Genomic DNA, 20,380 nt, shown 5'->3' on the forward strand with positions numbered 1-20,380 from the left:
AATTTGTTAACATCGAGCATAGATTTAAGGGTAAGGAAGTAGTCTCTGAAAGTATTTGTATGCAGTGTAGCCATGTATGGAAGTGAAACGTGGACGCTAAATACTTTAGACAAGAAGAGAGCCCACATCTTGTGGTCGTGTGGTAGCGTTCTCGCTTCTCGCTTCCCGCGCCCGGGTTCCCGGGTTCAATTCCCGGCGGGGTCAGGGATTTTCTCTGCCTCGTGGTGGCTGGGTGTTGTGTGATGTCCTTAGATTAGTTAGGTTTAGGTAGTTCTAAGTTCTAGGGGACTGATGACCATAGATGTTAAGTCCCGTAGTGCTCAGAGCCATTTGAACCATTTTTTGAACAAGAAGAGAATAGAAGCTTTCCAAATGTGGTGCTACAGAAGAATGCTGAAGACTAGATGGGTAGATCAATTAACTAACGAGGAGGTATTGCATAGAATTGGAAAGGAGAGAAATTTGTGGCACAGCTTGACGAGAAGAAGGGATCGGTTGGTAGGGCATATTCCGAGGCAGCAAGGGGTCACCAATTTAGTATTGGAGGGCAGCGTGGAGGGTAAAAATCGTAGAGGGAGCCCAAGAGATAAATACACTAAGCAGTTTCAGAAGGATGTAGGTTGCAGTAGGTACTGGGAGATAATGAAGCTTGCACAGGATAGAGTAGCGTGGAGAGCTGCATCAAACCAGTCTCAGGACTGAAGACCACAACAACAAGATGAAGTGGGCTCAGGCGTGAATGGGAATTTATCTGAGGACGGAGGCTTCTCAGGGTTTCAGAAGCCACTGTGTCAGGGTGGCGTTGTGGTTAGCGGATCTACCTGATGAGCAGGACCTGGGTTCAAATCCTGACCTTTGCACACACCGAGCGGTTCACTCCCGCGTCCGGCGATCCTGATTTAGGTTTCCCGTGATTTCCCTAAATAGCTCCACGCAAATGCTGGGGTGGTTCCTTTGAAAGGGCACGGCCGATTTCGATCCCTGTCCTTCCCTAATGCGATGAGACCGATGACCTCGCTGTGTGGTGTCTTAACCGAAACAACAACCCAACAACCTTTGTACACATTTTCATTCGTTCATATAGCTCTGAGTACTATGGGACTTAACTTCTAAGGTAATCAGTCCCCTAGACTTAGAACTACTTAAACCTAAGTAACCTAAGGACATCACACACATGCCAGTGACAGGATTCGAACCTGCGATGGTAGTGGTCGCGCAGTTCCAGACTGTAGCGCCTAGAACCGTTCGGCCATAGAGGCCGGCTTTATTCGTCCCTTCAGTATACATATATACATGACAAATGTTTCAGACTTGGAAAGGTCTCTGGAACCACATGGTTTCATTTGATATTGGTGGATCGCTTAAGAAATGTGTTAACCTGTCCCTTCTCCCCTTCTGCTGTAAAAGGTCATTTAACAGTGTTCGTTGCCAAAGCTTGCTGACAAAAATTTAAGCTACTGCGGGGTTGGAGCGAAAAGGACGTACGTTTCCGTTATACACCGACAGATGACCTAAGGTTCCACGCTGCTGGTTCCTGTCCTCCTCTAACAGGAGACAGTGTTGGGTAGTGAAACATCCTGGCAGATGAAAACTGTGTGCCGGACCGAGACTCGAACTCGGGACATTCGCCTTTCGCGGGCAAGTGCTCTACCAACTGAGCTACCCAAGCGCGACTCACGCCTCGTCCTCACAGCTTTACTTCTGGCAGTTGTGTAGTATTCTAACCTAGCTCGACCAAGCTGTCCACAGCGCTACATCCCCCCTTTGGTTCACCATGTCTGCTGGTGGACACAATCCCCATCACGTATCTAGTAAGATAACTATTGGACTGAAGCCGCCCACTGTGTTGATCAGGAGGACCCACGAGCTTGCGCGACCTTTTCGTGTCCCGGAGCACCTTCCGCGCGGTTAGCCAGAGAGGGCGCGCGCCTACACACCGGCCGAGAATCTTGAGGACGGTGACCCGGCGCCAGAGGCAGTGCAGCGACGGCGACCATGGCCACGCCTGCACGCAGCGGCCCTCCAGCCGGACCACGTGCACCCCGCGCCACAGCGGGCAGGGGCAGCTGCAACAGCACGGCCCGCCGGCGCCAGTTGCTCAACACAGTCAACAGTCACACTCGGCACAGCAGGCAGCGCGCCGTCACTCTGCAAAGCAACACACATTAATGCTCCGGCACTACAGCGTCCGCTCCACCGAACTTGTGGTTACCTTTCTTTCGCTGCAGAGATCAGTTCATCGCACGATTCTTATAGATTTCTAAAATAGTAAAGATATTTGCACTAGTCGTTATATCACACCCATCAACTCACTCCACGAATCTATACAGGGTGTTACAAAAAGGTACGGCGAAACTTTCAGGAAACATTCCTCACACACAAAGAAAGAAAAGATGTTATGTGGACATGTGTCCGGAAACACTTACTTTCAATGTTACAGTTCGTTTTATTACTTCTCTTCAAATCACATTAATCATGGAAGGGAAACACACAGCAACAGAACGTACCGGCGTGACTACAAACACTTTGTTACAGGAAATGTTCAAAATGTCCTCCGTTAGCGAGGATACATGCATCCACCCTCCGTCGCATGGAATTCCCGATGCGCTGATGCAGCCCTGGAGCATGGCGTAGTGTATCACAGCCGTCCACAATAAGAGCACGAAGAGTCTCTAAATTTGGTACCGCGGTTGCGTAGACCAGAGCTTTCAAATGCCCACATACATGAAAGTCAAGAGGGTTGAGTTCAGGAGAGCGTGGAGGCCATGGAATTGGTCCGCCTCTACCAATCCATCGGTCACCGAATCTGTTGTTGAGAAGCGTACGAACAGTTCGACTGAAATGTGCACGAGCTCCATCGTGCATGAACCGCATGTTGTGTCGTACTTGTAAAGGCACATGTTCTAGCAGCACAGGTAGAGTATCCCGTATGAAATCGTGATAACGTGCTCCATTGAAAGTAGGCGGAAGAAACTAAAACGAGCTCTAACATGGATATTAAGCGTTTCCGGACACATGTCCACGTAACATATTTCCTTTATTTGTGTGTGAGGAATGTTTCCTGAAAGTTTGGCCGTGCATCTTTGTAACACCCTGTATATGTGTGGTGGTTCAGCTGCCCCTAGCTACCGGTTTTATGCAACCCACAACGCCTTCAAAAATCATGAGCGAGATTTTCATATTCTCTCCGTCGCTACGTGCAAACTATTAGTGCTACAGAAAAAATGAAGAGGCCTTTTTTTTTGTAGGAAATCGAGTATACAGGAGAGTCCCCGGTAATCCGAACGTTCTGTTAATCCAAAAATGAAAACTGTTAGTCTAATTTGGAAAACTGTGAAGTAGACTGCTGTACATACACACTATTTTAATTTACACAGTACAGTAAACATGTATTAGAAAAACTGACAAGAAAACATTAAGTTTAAACAATGCACAACAATGAAAGAAAAGCTGCCAAACTTAGCAAAATACAGCGGGCATTTTAGCCCCACTTTTTAGTGTCAGTCTTTTTTGTTTTTGGCGTGATGAAAACAGTCTGTCATATCACTCATACTTGCGCCATCGTGTCATAAACAGTAAATCAGCAGGTGTAGCAGTGGTCTGTTGCTCCAAGTAACGTAGCGTGAGGTCAAGGACTTCTGCTGCGTCACTGTGTGACACCAGCTCTCCTCTGTCGCTTTCAGGCTCATTGTTACTTCCGTTGCAGCAGTCCACTTCTTCATGGTCTTGAGTCACAGCAGCAACTAAACCAGCGTCAGTAAGGTTCTCCACACATGCCCCATCTACTGCCATCCACTCATCCACGTCCCCTTCACTAGCTTCTTCACACCCAGGGACTGTCTGTGTCATTTGTAGTAGATTTTCCTCTTCATTTTCAACTAGGTTGTCCTGAAATTCAAGAGATTTCCACAGTTTTCTCCACAATTTTCTCAGAGTATTTTCTGAAATATTCTGCCATGCCTCAGCGGCCAAATAAACAACATCCTTTACACTGGTCTTTGTTATTTAGTCCACTAAAGGAATAGTATCATCTTGGATCAGCATTCTTAAAAATTGTTTTCTGTGAATCAGTTTTAATGTTTGTATTACGCCCTGGTCCATCGGCTGTAGAACTGGTGTAATATTCGGCGGAAAAAACTTCGGCACAATTTCTACATCACATAATTCCTCAGTGCTCGGGTGACATGGCACGTTATCAATCAAAAAGATTGCAGTGGGAGACAAATAAGTTTCCTTAGAAAATCGATGAACAGAGGGCACAAACTGGCCGCGAAACCATTCTTTGAACAGCTTACCACCCATCCGTGCTTTTCTCTGGTTGCGATAATTTACGGGCAGGGACATCATGCTGCAGTTTTTAAAAGCTCCGGGCCTAACAGACTTGCCGATCAGCATTAAAGGCAGCTTGTGATTACCAGCAGTGCTGCTGCACGCTAATAAAGTCTCACTAACTTTGCACTTTTTAAAACCACGAGTATGGTCTTGTGCTTTTGATGCCAGGCTTTTTGTTGGCAGTGCCCTAAAATTAAGGCCAGTCTCGTCGGCGCTATACATTTGTTGGGAAGAATACTTTCGCTCTCTCATCATTTTTTCAATTTCACCCAAGTATTCCTTCGCTGTGTCACAGTCAGAAGAAAGCTCCTCTCCAGTAATTATTAGCTGACGGATTCCATGACGTTTTTTGAATCTGTCCAACCAACCTGTATTAAAAGACTCACCACCATTCATTAACTTGATCAGGTAAACAGCCTTCTGCTGAATCAGTGCTCCACTCAAAGGAGTTCCCTTTTCTCTTTCCTTCGTAAACCAAAGGAAAAGAGCTTCATCATGTGGAAAAAACCGCAAATCGGCCTTCATAAGAAGAAGAAAAACACCAAAAATGCAACAGGAGCGTAATATGTAAGAAATTGTCCACGCACCTGTAAGTACAGTTCAAAACATTACAACCTAATAGGAAATACTAACCACCAGAACTGTTTATAGCCTATAGGCACAATGAAAAAAATGTAAATAAAATAGCTAACGTATGTACATATTCCAGGCCACTGATGATGCCTTGCAGACAATAAAGGCGAAACGCGTATGGCACTAAAATTGTGTTTTATTCAGTTGCTGTCAGACGGTCCATAAGTAAAAATTATCAATATACCGTAATAAGCTTCATACAATTTTTCGTGCTGGGGCTGTTTCAAAATTTGCCGATTTTCGAGTGTTTTACCCGAAGACGTTGCACAGGACTGTTCAGGTGTCACTCCGTTCTTCTTCCGATCACAAATGGTTGCTTTACCAACATCCAGTTCCGTTGCCAGCTTACATACATTCTCACCATTGTCTATGCGCTTGAAAGCATTCAGTTTTTCTTTGATTGTTACACTTTTATGTTTTCGTTTACTCATGACGAAAATACGTACACCACTACACCGGAACGAATACAGTACAACTGTTACGCGTGGCAGCGATCGACAGCTAACATAACCAAGCGCTTTCCGAGCCAACTGCACCCCCCTGAGACACTACAAAGGTCTCAGCAACGCACAACAACAAGGGCAGGGAGTGAGAGTGAGCCATTGTCCCCACACTTGTTACCATCGTGTACCTACTTACATGCTTGGTATACGTCTTCCTAGATCCTCGTTACCACAATTACGGCTAATCCGAAGAAATCTGTAATCCGAACAACGCCGAACAGTTAGTTCGGATTAACGGAACTCTACTGTACTTGAATTTTGTTCTAGGATACGTTTTCGCTAGCGACCACTGTTTTCGAGATATTCGAGAAAAACTCGTTTGATAATCAGTTTCGTGAATTTTTCTTGAGAATTCGTAAATTACGGCCTATGTCTAAAACGTATCCCAGTACAATGTATAGCTACATTACAGAGAAGGTCCCACTCATTTTTTCTGTAGAACTTATACTTTGTATGTAACGAGCGAGAGAATATGAAAATCTCATGAGTGGTTTTTGAAAAGAGTTGCCAGCTGCATAAAAGCACAAGGTAGGGACAGTTGAATTATCCTGTAAAATTACATGTATAGTTACCACAGGGCTCCATCTCGTCGCCTAAACTGCTTAACACTCAAGGTATTCCAGGACCGAAAGAAAAAAAAAGGAAAAAATTCATTTAGTGTTTCTATTGGAGGCGGTGTTCTTAGAAATGTTCAGATAGGTGAGAGATGTCTGCTAATAATGAAGACAAGAGTAATTTTTGTGGTTGTGAATTTTTTATGACTGCCTGTCATTATGTAGATGAAGTCTTATGCTCGCATAACACTTTTCACTCACTCTGCCAATACCATCATTTTCCCGCTTTTAAATACGAAATAGCTTTTATTGTGTAGTGAAGGACAAGTATTTTCTGAAAAAAAAGTTGCCAGGTGGCACAAAAGTGGTTTCTAAACCAGCCAGTAGGTTACGTTTGTTGTATGGAATCAAGTTGCTTGACGGCAGCAGTTGTTCGTTCAGTACATCCACATATGGAACACGTGGCTTCACTTTCTCCTAGGAACGACGTAAACTGCAGCAAGATTTTGTTGACAGTGATAAGGGCGATATCGACGAGTCGTATAATGATCCTGACGTTGCGTGAGAATAGTTGAGTCGGATTTTAAGCGAATATTTCTCATTTTAATTTAATGAAACAATTACTTATATCATTTTTGGATGTTTTTCTCTCATTTTCGTACTACGAAACATTTTGTTATAGCACCACAAACTAAAGTGAGGGCAAAATAGCAACATTTCAGAAAGTATCGCATTAATAAAGTTGTACTATGTAAATAATTAAGGTTTTGGCATGTTAGTTTTCAATTACTGAAAATATAGTAGATTATTTGGAGGAAAATAGTAATAAAGAATTGTTTTGAATTCAAGAAACTTAGTTTTTTCCATATCCTACCGTTCATTAAAAACATCAAGAAAATAGTAATCATTAAAAGAAGCTGTAAATATGTAATCCAGTAGAAGTAGTTTAAGGCTTTCATAAAATGTTATGATTAAAGTTCAATGTTGTCTTAGTCATCTTCATAAAAAGTACTGAAAGATCTACAAAAAGGATTGCCATTCTAAGAAAAGAGTAGGTTTACATGGACGTCAGGCAGTCTAAGTCTTAACGAAAGCGTAAATAATAGTATTACACCCCACTGGCAGTAAAGTTACATTTTGAAAAATGTACTTATTAGAATGTCAGTGAGGTTCATTACTGTTAAGCCCATCCTTCTCCAATAACAAGGGAAGCATGCACCCGTCGCGACACAGATTTTTCGCTTCTTTCGACAGATTGTAGTACTCAGACACACTAACGAATGCAGCTCTACCACAAGGCGCGCCTCCAGCATGTTCGAAAAATCGACTTTCCAAGTTTTACGAGCCTATTGAATCACCTACGAGATCCAGCTGTGACGTTTGCGTAGCCAGCTAAGTCTGCAGACTAAAAGTCTGCATAAAAACTGCTTTCCGTGGAAACTGTGTTTAACTTTTGCATTCCTTTCGACGTTATCTGTAGATTGTTTCAATTTCCATACACATCATAAAGTGGCTCCGCATGTACATGGTAAGGTAGCTAATAGAGGCCAGCCATGGTATGTCTAGCTGGAGTAAATATATCGATATGCTGTTTTCGCTAACTTTCATTCAGACGGGTTTCCCATAGCAACGCCATCCGTCTGATCGTAATACTGGCCGTTGCATAGGAAACAAGGTCATGCAAGAGCACGCCCAAATAGCTCGACCACGTCACTTCCAGGGAACTGGGTTACTAGGACTAAAGAGTGTTTGATAGACACATTTGTAAACATCACCACAACATCAAAACTGATCGAAATCTCACTTTGTCGATTCCGGTTAAATCGGCTGATAAAGTCGACTATGTTCTTACGTCATTTTTTTCTGTCTCTGCATCCAGTATTATGAACATATGGACGGCGTTGCTGTGGGAAGCCCGTTAGCTGCAGCTGTAGCAAACTTCTTTATTGAGATTTTCGAGGAGATTGCTTTATACACGAACCCATTAAAGCCCAGTTGTTTCTTCAGATAGGTTGACGACACGTTTCGCCCTACGGATTTGAAAATCTAAGCGAGATTTTGTAACATCTAAATAGCATTAACAGTGAAATACAGTTCACTATCAACGAAGAGAAAGACGATGCATTGCCCTTCTTCGACGTCCTCTTCCGCCGAAAAGTAAATGGATGCCTTGGTCAAAGCGCCTGCACATAACCCACTCAGACCGATACCTACTTGCTTCCCGTCAGCCATCATCGCCCGGCACACAAGTGCGTCGGGTTGCTCGTGCAAGGAACGATATCAAACGCCGATAACCTACCGCATGAGCTGAGCCATCTAAGCAACGTCTTCAGAAACAAGGGCTACAACGTTCGCCAAATAAATGAAGTCCTTGCGTAAAAAGTTCTCGGTTTACTTGCCGCGTCAAATCTGGATAAAAAAAACTCTGAAGAGAGCTATGCTGAATAGCTTGGTACACAGAGCGAGGACTATTTCGGACAAGGATCGTCTGGGTTCCGAGTTTAAGCATCTCACGACGGTATTCAGGAAAAAAAAATGGATATTCTGATCGTCATATCAGATCTACTCTGGCGAAGAAACCTAGGAAGGACGCTGTTCGAACAGATCAAGAGGACCAACACATCGCGCGGCTGCCGTTCTGCGGTGCAACGACCTGCAAGATCAGCAGAGTCCTGCGCCGGCAGGGAATCAGACCAGTCTTCCGGCCATCCAGGGAGATTAAGGAGATGTTGCGACCCGTGAAAGACAATCTCGGCCCTGAGAGTACCGGAAATTTACAGCATTCCTTGCGAGTTGGGCAAAAATAATTATGTGGGCCAGTCTATAAGAACTGTTGCCGATCGCTGCGTGGGACATCAGCGTCACTTGAAATACAGGTATATATAGAAAAAAGAAACAGCGGTAGCTGAGCACAGTTTGTTAAATAAACATAATATTTTATTCGATGAAACAAGAATCCTTGCTCACGCTTCAAACTATTGGGACTCTGTCATCAGGGAAGTAGTTGAAATTAGACTATCCGAAAGTAATTTCAGCCCCAACTTCCGGTATGCACTTAGCAATCCATGGAAGCGGGCAGTTGATAAAGAAAGAGCACAGAGGGAGACTTCTCACATTCCTCGCAGTAGCCGGCCGCGGTGGTCGAGCGGTTCTAGGCGCGCAGTCCGGAACCGTGCGACTGCTACGGTCGCAGGTTCGAATCCTGCCTCGGGCATGGATGTGTGTGATGTCCTTAGGTTAGTTAGGTTTAAGTAGTTCTAAGTTCTAGGGGACTGATGACCACATCATTTGAGTCCCATAGTGCTCAGAGCCATTTTAACCATTCCTCGCAGTTCTCCGCCTGTTGCGATGGATGGCGCTGCAAGCAACGCAGGATAAAGCACGCAAACAAAATCTATGGACATAGAAGCCGCCACCTCTGTGTGCGCCGTTTTCACCGTGACGTCATCCAGCCAAAGAGAAGCCGCCCATTGCTTATAAAAGCTGAAGCCTCACGACAGTCAGTTTTACCCCTGACGAAGATGACGGAGGTAGTCATCGAAAGCTCGGGGTTTTATCCATGTTTGACGCGGCAAGTAAACCGAGAACTTTTTATGCAAATAAATGACGTGTACTCAACCAAGAATCGTAATAAGACCACCGAAAGGAGCAGGAAAAAACCTGTAGCTGTCTATAAAGCAGGGTAAGCCTGCTGCTGGAAAGACAACGGAAAAGCGATATTCAGGCCCCCGACAAAAATCCAGCAATTACTGAGTCCAATTAAAGATGCCACAGGTCTCTGAACACCTAGGATCTACGTGATACCTTGCAAGTGGCGCCAGTCTTACGTCGGACAGACACTACGCATTGCAGAACAGCGCACGAAGGAGCGTAAAAGATTTTATCGACTACACCACACCGAGATGTCCATTATAGCTCAGGATGCCCTAGAAAAAGAATGTTCAGGAGGCGGCTAGGCGAGAACGAGCCCTCACGTGTCCGACTGGACGGACACCACTCAAATAAAGGCTTTTCTGTAAGAGCACGACAGCTCCTTGGCGTTTGTTTCAGGGCGGATGCATTAATATCGCCCCAACTCCGCCAGAAATCAATAACTTGCGAGTAGGGGGTTAATAGACGAGGAACGGTTCATTGCACTGTGCGTTAAGTTTGAAATTTGAGTCTGTTATTGATAGTGTCCGTTTGGCCGAAGCGGTTAATCCAATTGCTCATGAGAAGCAGTAAATCAAGGTTCGACTCCCGTTCTGGCACAAATTTTCAACTTTCGCCATTCCAATACCACAATGCCCTGTGCATAAATGTATGCAACAGCCGCGTCATCACGGGAGGTGTCTGCTCTGTAGGACATGTCCAGGAGAACAGACACCATTTAAATATATACATAAATTTTCACGTAAATATATACATAAATTTTCACGACGTCAGAAGTTTGCAGCTGCAGTTATTTCAGTTTTTGGTTGTAGATCTATGTACTAGCCACTTTCTTGTGCAGTGAAGAGAGAGAAATCTGCCCACAGAAGCTCACTTAGAAACATCAGTTAAATTCCTATAATCGAGATAGCAGTGCTCAGTAAGGGGTGCCAAACAATGGTGCTTTAGAAAGAAAAAAAAGGCAAAATAAGTTGTATTCGTCCACAATGAGTGTTTCTGTGTTTGAAGTACGAAAAAAAAATCACGAAATACAAGTTGATGCCAACTGAAACTTCGTCCAAAGTGAAATTCATCACAAGGCTCCATCTGTCGAAAGGAATGTCATGTTTCATACTTAGCTGCCCCGTATATTTCGCCACCAAAAGAAATGTAAGTTTTATTTTACTGTCGGAGACGAAAGAAGACGCAGAGGCACAACTCGACAAATTCAGTAAGGTGGGACTGAGGATCGCCTATAACAAGACAAAGACATTAAAGACTGGGGAAACACCGGAAGGTACTGTGCAAATGGTGGACAAATTTAAACACCTAGGATAATTTATAACAGGAAGGAACAGGGGCAAGGAGGGAATAACAGAGAGGATAAAAAAGATGAGGTCAGCCTTCTGTATGACGAGAGAGATACACAGTAAAAAGAACATATCCACAGAGGCAAAGATAAGCCACTCCAAGAGAACGGTGAGGAATGCAGTTTTATACGTTGCCGAGACGGCGACACTAGGAATAAATGGGGCAGAACAACTAGACAAAGAAAATGGAAAAATATTGGCTCCCACAAGAGATGGAGATAAGTGGATGCGAAGACCTAGGGGAGAATTGTACCGGAACATGAGAACAAAATCCGGGGAATCACACTCAAAAGGGCAACGGTTTCTGGACATGTAGACAGGATGAGTATGGACAGAATGACGAAGAGAGTGGGGGAAACAACAGGGAGGACAAGGGAAAAACAGGACCCAAGTGGTGTTGTTGAACTGCAGAAGGACTGGTGGGAATTGGGGATCAAGGTAGAAGGAAAGGAAAATTAGAGGAACAAATACACGCCAATCAATATGCGGGAGATCAACGATAGAGAAGAATACAGGAAAAGATTAGAGTGTCACCAGTAGAGCAGACAGGAGAAAAGGACAATGGATCTCTGAAGAAGAGCGGGAGCGAAGGAGAGAAAGAAGTAAGAGGTTCTGGGAGAAGAAGAGGGAAATGTAGTCCACGAAAGGGCTACCCGAGGTCCTACAGAGGCCGTAACGCAAGAAGAAAAGAAGAAGAAGAAGAAGAAGAAGAAGAAGAAGAAGATTGTCATTCCTCATCAATGCAACACTCTCACAAAATAAATTTGTCTTAAAAGGTATTAATTAGCTATCGTAAAGCGACATATCTCCTTAGAACTAACACTTGGTGCCACAGAATTGACTCTTTGACAGTAGTTTCTCTTTTTCCGATTCCTACACCCTTCCCCTCCTCTTAGCCTTTCCCCTCCATTTCGCGCCATGAGCTGGCCAGTTGCTCACTGCCCAGGAGTGAGCGCGAGCCAATCCCGCACGAGCGAACAGGCCTGCTCTAGAAAAAGTTATCGGATCAAATTTGACGACACGTCTGTTGCGGCTCGCACTAACGGCTTCTGCGAAAGTGTAATTAAAATTGCTACCTTAATAAAAATCACCAATAAACCGTTAATAGAGATCGTGGCCTACAGCTCAGCGAGGAACTGAAGGAACTGAATCCGGCGATCGCAACTTTCAACGGGCGCATCGAATGTGGAGGAAACGCACGCCCACATATGGCCAAGTCGTGGGCACCAGTGACGTCACAGTCGGTAGCTAGATTATATAACGGCACACCAGCAACGCGTCAGCAGTCATTCGACACGACAATGGCCAGGCTCGTTCCATTTTAAGCACTTGACGAGGGTGTAAGACAGAAAACATTTTATTTTATGTTACCATACCGAGGCTTTGCATTCTTATATTCCCCACCATTTTGTGATATAATCTAGCTGCACTTCTTTGTTACCAAGTCAATACATACGTTAGCGCTGTAAGTGTCTACATCTACGTACATATTCCGCAAGGCACCGTATGGTGTATGGCGGAGGGAAATTTCTACGAACATTAGTCATTTCCTTTCGTGTTTCACTTGCAAATCGAGCGAGGGAGAAACGATGGCCCGTACGAGCACGGTCCTTTCGCGAATTGTACGTTTCCAGCAATAGAATTGTTTGGCAATCGGCTACAAATATTTGTAAGATTACATTCAGTATAGCGCCCGCGCAAAAAAAAAAAAAAGTTCGAATATTGCCAAGAGCTGTAGATACAGCCTGCGGGTTCCAATTTTCTTCGTAGAACATATAATTTAACTCCTAAACCAGCATTGACCTAAGAATTCATCGTCTGTCACGCAATAATAGCTAAAAAAGGCTCTATTTGATATAAAAAATATTCAGTAATAATGTTGATTCAAACTAAGCTTTATCACTTTTGAACACATTTCCTATCCTGCAGATAAAAAGAAACTTCGTAAACGGTAAGTAAAAATGAATCATTTGCCACGTGTTTTAATGAGGGCCATGCAGGAAGCAACGATTTAGCAAATCTGATGTAGTTTCACAAACAAACAAACAAAATGGTTCAAATGGCTCTGAGCACTATGGGACTCAACTGCTGTGGTCATCAGTCCCCTAGAACTTAGAAATACTTAAACCTAACTAACCTAAGGACATCACACACACGTATGCCTGAGGCGGGATTCGAACCTGTGACCAGAGCAGCAGCGTGGCTCTGGGCTGAAGCACCTAGCACCGCTCGGCCACGACGGCCGGCAGCCCACACCTCAGCAGTGGTGGTCGCAAGTTTAATAGAAATAGGATTCCAACTCGTTTCACATCCCCCATATTCTTCAGACTTGGCTCCCTCGGACTACTATTTGTTCCCCAATTTGACGAAATGGCTGGCGGGACAAAGGCTTTATTGAAACGAGGGGGTGATTGCAGCAACTAATAGCTGTTTTGCAGACTTGGACAATTCCTATTATTCGGAACGGATGAACAAATTAGAACAGCGTTGGACGAGGTGTGTAAGTCTAAATGGAGACTGTTGTTGTTGTCTTCAGTCCTGAGACTGGTTTGATGCAGTTCACCATGCTACTCTATCCTGTGCAAGCTGCTTCATCTCCCAGTACTTACTGCAACCTACATCCTTCTGAATCTGCTTAGTGTATTCATCGCTTGGTCTCCCTCTACGATTTTTGCCTTCCACGCTGCCCTCCAATGCTAAATTTGTGATCCCTTGATGCCTCAAAACATGTCCTACCATGTCGAAAAATAAAAAAGGTGTACCCCAAACATTTAAGTAGTTTTTATTTTTGCACGGACTTTTCAAACGAACCTCGTACTGTGTATATGCCTTCTGGTTGCAGAGGCAACGGAAAAAGCATGCGAAGTTCAGAAGAACGCGAAATCCTGAAGATGTGCTAAAATTTACAGACGCGCGAAATTTGGCACGTACTTCGATGCGAGATGCCTTTAATAGGTTCCACAACGAAACATTGTCTCGAAATTTGGTAGAAAATCCGAAGAAATTCTGGTCGTATGTAAAGTACACAAGCGGCAAGACGCAGTCAATACCTTCGCTGCGCAGTGCCGATGGTACTGTTACCGACGACTGTGCCGCTAAAGCGGAGTTATTGAACGCAGTTTTCCGAAATTCCTTCACCAGGGAAGACGAATGGAATATTCCAGAATTTGAAACACGAACATCTGCTAGCATGAGTTTCTTAGAAGTAGATACCTTAGGGGTTGCGAAGCAACTCAAATCGCTTGATACGGGTAAGTCTTCAGGTCCAGATTGTATACCGATTAGGTTCCTTTCAGATTACGCTGATACTATAGCTCCCTACTTAGCACTCATATACAACCGCTCGCTCACCGATAGATCTGTACCTACAGATTGGAAAATTGCGCAGGTCGCACCAGTGTTCAAGAAGGGTAGTAGGAGTAATCCATTTAACTACAGACCTATATCATTGACGTCGGTTTGCAGTAGGGTTTTGGAGCATATACTGTATTCAAACATTATGAATCACCTCGAAGGGAACGATCTATTGACACGTAATCAGCATGGCTTCAGAAAACATCGCTCTTGTGCAACGCAGCTAGCTCTATATTCGCACGAAGTAATGGCCGCTATCGACAGGGGATCTCAAGTTGATTCCGTATTTCTAGATTTCCGGAAAGCTTTTGACACCGTTCCTCACAAGCGACTTCTAATCAAGCTGCGGAGCTATGGGGTATCGTCTCAGTTGTGCGACTGGATTCGTGATTTCCTGTCAGGAAGGTCGCAGTTCGTAGTAATAGACGGCAAATCATCGAGTAAAACTGAAGTGATATCAGGTGTTCCCCAGGGAAGCGTCCTGGGACCTCTACTGTTCCTGATCTATATAAATGACCTGGGTGACAATCTGAGCAGTTCTCTTAGACTGTTCGCAGATGATGCTGTAATTTACCGTCTAGTAAGGTCATCCGAAGACCAGTATCAGCTGCAAAGCGATTTAGAAAAGATTGCTGTATGGTGCGTCAGGTGGCAGTTGACGCTAAATAACGAAAAGTGTGAGATGATCCACATGAGTTCCAAAAGAAATCCGTTGGAATTCGATTACTCGATAAATAGTACAATTCTCAAGGCTGTCAATTCAATTAAGTACCTGGGTGTTAAAATTACGAACAACTTCAGTTGGAATGACCACATAGATAATACTGTCGGGAAGGCGAGCCAAAGGTTGCGTTTCATTGGCAGGACACTTAGAAGATGCAACAAGTCCACTAAAGAGACAGCTTACACTACACTCGTTCGTCCTCTGTTAGAATATTGCTGCGCGGTGTGGGATCCTTACCAGGTGGGATTGACGGAGGACATCGAGAGGGTGCAAAGAAGGGCAGCTCGTTTTGTATTATCGCGTTATAGGGGAGAGAGTGTGGCAGATATGATACACGAGTTTGGATGGAAGTCACTACAGCATAGACGTTTTTCGTCGCGGTGAGACCTTTTTACGAAATTTCAGTCACCAACTTTCTCTTCCGAATGCGAAAATATTTTGTTGAGCCCAACCTACATAGGTAGGAATGATCATCAAAATAAAATAAGAGAAATCAGAGCTCGAACAGAAAGGTTTAGGTGTTCGTTTTTCCCACTCGCTGTTCGGGAGTGGAATAGTAGAGAGATAGTATGATTGTGGTTCGATGAACCCTCTGCCAAGCACTTAAATGTGAATTGCAGTGTAGTCATGTAGATGTAGATGGTCTATCTTCACTTGTATAAGAACATTAGATATTCGAGTAGAAAAATCAAAATGCAAAAATACGTTTAATCTAAGCGGAGTGTATGTACTTCGTTCTCATGGTCGCTTGGTAAAACTATGTGGCAGAAAGAAATTTTATTATTCGATGATATTTTGAAGCAACTGTGCCAATTATGGAATCTCTTAAGTTACAACTAATGTGTATGGCAGTCTACTAAACTAAAGCATGAACATAAAATATCCTATGAAGTTTACCTGAGGAATCCCATAAACCACTTCTGCAATACTACTATATGATGAATGAAGTGCTGGTTGGAGTGTGTGTGTGTGTGTGTGTGTGTGTGTGTGTGTGTGTGTGTGTGTGTGTGTGTGTGTGTGTGTGTGAGAGAGAGAGAGAGAGAGAGAGAGAGAGAGAGAGAGAGAGAAATGGGGAGAGTGAGAAAGGCGGAGAGTGAGAAATGGGAGAGAGAGAGAGAGTGTGTGTGTTCTCTCTGGCGTTGGTGGGATCACGTCAGCTGACCTCTTGTTCTCGCCTGGAGGCCGCAGTGAGGGTCTCGGCAGGACGTAAACACAGCGGCGGCCGTGGTGGGCAAAGTGGCGCGCCATTAAGAGCGACACGAGCACGGGAGCACGCGAGCACTCTCTCTCACAACTCCGAACGCCGCCTACCCAGGCCGCTAAATAACGGCCGCTTGGCGTTCCGCCACGCTCCACTTCAATTAACCGCCAGTCCTCCACCGCCAGCTGATCCCTTAATTGATCATTTCCGCAGCTTCCAGCGGAGAGCTGAAATCGCTTTACGAATAATATTGGAGCCGCGTTGAAGGCGCCTTAATCACCCCTGAGGGAATTATCGAGGGCAGCAGCAAGCTTTCCGGACGCACGCCTCTGCCAGGGACCACTTTTGTACAACGAGGGAGGCGATGCAGATTAACACTCGCTACCTCTGTTCTGCAGAGGCGAGGCTCAGTTACCGTTCCACTGTTGTTTACGTTACTAGCAGATATTTCATCCAGAGCTGTCACTGACCTAATTGTATGTAGGTTAGGCATGTTTTCCTTAGTTGTTCGACGTCTCCAGTCGTGACATTTTATTTCCCTGTCTTTGTGGACACGTTTCGGTAATGTAATGGAATTTTCTGTGATTATACAGCCGTTTTTAGGCGCTACGTATGATTCAGTTCATCAGCTTGTTTGCAGCTGAAGCTGTCGTTTATCGTATAGTAAAGACATCAGAAGAACAAAACAAAACAAACTCCGTCTTCAGGCCACGAGTGGCCTACCGGTACCATCCGACCGCCGTGTCATCCTCAAGGAGGACGCGGATAGGAGGGGCGTGGGGTCAGCACTCCGCTCTCCCGGTGGTTATGATGGTATTCTTGACCGAAGCAAGTAACTGCTTCAATTGGCATCACGAGGCTGAGTGCACCCCGAAAAATGGCAACAGCGCATGGCGGCTGGACGGTCACCCATCGAAGTGCCAGACACGCCTAACAGTGCTTAACTTCGGTGATCTCACTGGAACCGGTGTATCCACAGCGGCAAGGCCGTTGCCCTCAAAACAAACTGGAAAATGATTTAGAAAAGATATGTGTATGGTGCGAAAACTGGCAATTGATGCTAAATAATGAGAAGTGTGAGGTCACCCACGTGAGTGCCAAAAGGAATCCGTTAAACTTCGGTTGCAAGATACATGAATCAAATCTGCGGGCTGTAAATTCAACTAAACTTGTTCACGAATTTTTGATTTAAACTGATTCTCTCGTGTCATTCCGGCAGTTATATCTTAGGCAGACAGAGAACAGTCGATAGATCGAAATTTGGCCTGTGTCTACGATCCAGATTCCGTACAATCGGAAAACTACGAGCCTGTTAATTGTTAATTGTTCGTTTATACCACTGATGCTCTAACTCACGCTGCGATAATCATTTCCCATTCAGAACGGTTTTCGTGGTCTTTGCATACATTTTTATAAACAACTCATCGGATTTCAAAATTCAGTATATTTGAACATATTCATTAAACGTATCTTACATCATTTGAACAGTAATACTAAACATTCAACCAGTTTTTTGAGTTGTTCAAAAATGAGCACACTGTATCGTAGTGGCACCATATTAGTTCTAAAAGATTTCAAATGTTAGGAAGATAATCCAGAGAGGCCCTTTTCTTTCATTGGACGAAGTGGCACATCAGTATTCTTGTGACGGTCTCCTTTCCACAATGAATTTTGCCTTCTGTATGGTGTTAAACGTTGAAAACCCACATCATTAGCTTAGATACTCAGGAGTTGGGGAGAGTAATGATCAAGCATCCACACTGACCTCTAGCGAAACCACCCAACGCCAGATACGAGCTCACGATCCACGTCACTGCTGTGGTCTGTCTCGAAGTACAAAAATGGCTCAAAAATGGCTCTGAGCACTATGGGACTCAACTGCTGTGGTCATTAGTCCCCTAGAACTTAGAACTACTTAAACCTAACTAACCTAAGGACATCACACACATCCATGCCCGAGGCAGGATTCGAACCTGCGACCGCAGCAGTCGCACGATTCCGGACTGCGCGCCTAGAACCGCGAGACCACCACGGCCGGCTGTCTCGAAGTACCTGACAATTAAGTGGGGCAATAAAAAAGTGAATATTGGTGCACAGTGAAGGTACTGAATTTCGTCATATTCCCTTAAGATGAAAATGCGGCATGCAGGACGAAAGTGTGACGCCTTTCTGCCGGTATATTGGCTTTTATTTTTACAAATATCGTAATTAATTTTCATTATCACATATGCGTAGAAACACTAGTAAATGGGTGAAAAAGAGGGAAGATAATTTAATCTTTTCGTAAAATTCTTGAACTTCAGATCTCTCAACTATCTTCCTGTCTGAAGTTGGTACAGAAAATTGCATATACTACTTAACCGTTCTGGCGTTTTCCGATTGTTCTTGGTTCTTCGCTCCGCATCATGGAAAAAAACCTTATTCGCTAGGAATTTCGTATAGCTGACATTGAATGGTAAGTTACTTGTCTTATATGAAGCAAGTAATTGGAGTAGAATTAAGCAGACTTATAGCTATTTTCACTGACGTGCTGTATGTTGCGTTCTACTTTTTATATTTAAGTAGTGTGAAGTACACGAATTTCTAATGTAAATGTGCTGAGTAGCCGCGCGTGATCAGGTGAGGGGTCTGAGGCGCTGCAGTCATGGACTGTCCGGCTGGTCCCGGCGGAGGTTCGAGTTTCGAGGATGAATCTCTCACTCTGCGCTGTACTTTCTGGCAGATCAGGACTGTGTAATGGACCGGGACTTAAAGTCGGGGCTCTTGCCTACCTGTTCTAACCAACTAAGCGTACCAGGCACAACTGATGACCTTCACTTCTACCACTACTTCTCAACCGCTTTTCAACCTTCAGACAATTTCCTTTGTAAAACTAGAGGAACGAACACTGCATTCAGTCCTTTCTTCCCCTAAGCTATGGATAAACAATTTCTCATAAATCGAAAATACTTTTTCTTTCAGGAGCTGTAGTCCCGCGAAGTATGCTGCCCAAGTTTTGCGAAGTATGAGAAGCAGGACAGAAGTAAATCTGTGAGGGAGCGTCGTGAATGGCGCCTGGCTAGCTCAGTCGAAAAAAGAGTGGAAGTTGCATGTCTAAATGGCGACTTCCGGAACTGTTCTTTTCCAGCGTATTCTAAATCGCAGATACAGTGCAAAGATGTTTCCGTACCGAGCAGTCTATTTCTGCAAGTATCACAGTCTTTGACCAACTTAGAAGGATTATCTCACTTCGGCGACCAGTTCAGCTAGCCAATGGGAAGCCAGTGCCACTGCCTGTTCCGAGGCGAACTGGCTGTTCCAGCGCCACTGTTCTTTTCTGCAGTTTTTTGAGAACATTACTCGTGGAGAACAGAGGTTTTTCTCTGTGCTTCAAAATGAACACAAACATTCTCGACCGCAAAAAACCTTTATTTTTGTGGTTACCGGTTTCGACCAGTTGCCGGCCGCGGTGGCCGTGCGGTTCTAGGCGCTTCAGTCCGGGACCGCGCTGCTGCTAAGGTCGCATGTTCGAATCCTGCCTCGGGCATGGATGTGTGTGATGTCCTTAGGTTAGCTAGGTTTAAATAGTTCTAAGTTCTAGCGAACTGATGACCTCTGATGTTAACTCCCATAGTGCTCCCACAGTGCTCAGAGCCATTTGAACTTTCTTTTTCCCCATCAGTTACTTAACATCTTCAGATCTCGTACCATGTTGGTAGTCGGTGGAGGTGAACGGAGCAGGCATTACGAACTCCACGAACGTCAACTGCAGCTGCCGTTAGTGGAGTTCGTAACGCCTGCTCCGTTCACACACTTGACGTTCGCTGGCCGGAGTGGCCGAGCGGTTCTAGGCGCTAGAGTCTGGAACCGGGCGACCGCTACGGTCGCAGGTTCGAATCCTGCCTTGGGCATGGATGTGTGTCATGTCCTTAGGTTAGTTAGGTTTAAGTATTTCTAAGTTCTAGGGGACTTATGACCTCAGCTGTTGAGTCCCTTAGTGCTCAGAGCCATTTGAACCATTTCGAACTTGACGTTCGTGGAGTTCGCAGTGCCTGCTCCGCTCACCTCCACAGCCTACCATCATGGTATGCTGTCTGAAG

The 20,380-nt window shown here is 44.6% G+C and overlaps 1 protein-coding gene across 6 annotated transcripts in view; it reads right to left on the reverse strand.

The window, feature by feature from the left end:
* Window positions 1-20,380, reverse strand: part of LOC126355846 (proton channel OtopLc-like) — a 510,363-nt gene that overhangs the window by 249,152 nt on the left and 240,831 nt on the right. For 3 of the 6 annotated variants that reach the window (XM_050006306.1, XM_050006308.1, XM_050006309.1), the window contains exon 2: window positions 1,938-2,066. The exons of the other annotated variants lie outside the window; for them this stretch is intronic. In XM_050006306.1, coding sequence (XP_049862263.1) covers window positions 1,938-2,066 — 129 coding nt within the window. The remainder of the gene's footprint in view (window positions 1-1,937; window positions 2,067-20,380) is intronic. 6 annotated transcript variants of the gene reach the window in all.

Source organism: Schistocerca gregaria, chromosome 3 (assembly GCF_023897955.1).
Source record: "Schistocerca gregaria isolate iqSchGreg1 chromosome 3, iqSchGreg1.2, whole genome shotgun sequence".
NCBI classification, from domain to species: Eukaryota; Metazoa; Arthropoda; class Insecta; order Orthoptera; family Acrididae; genus Schistocerca; species Schistocerca gregaria.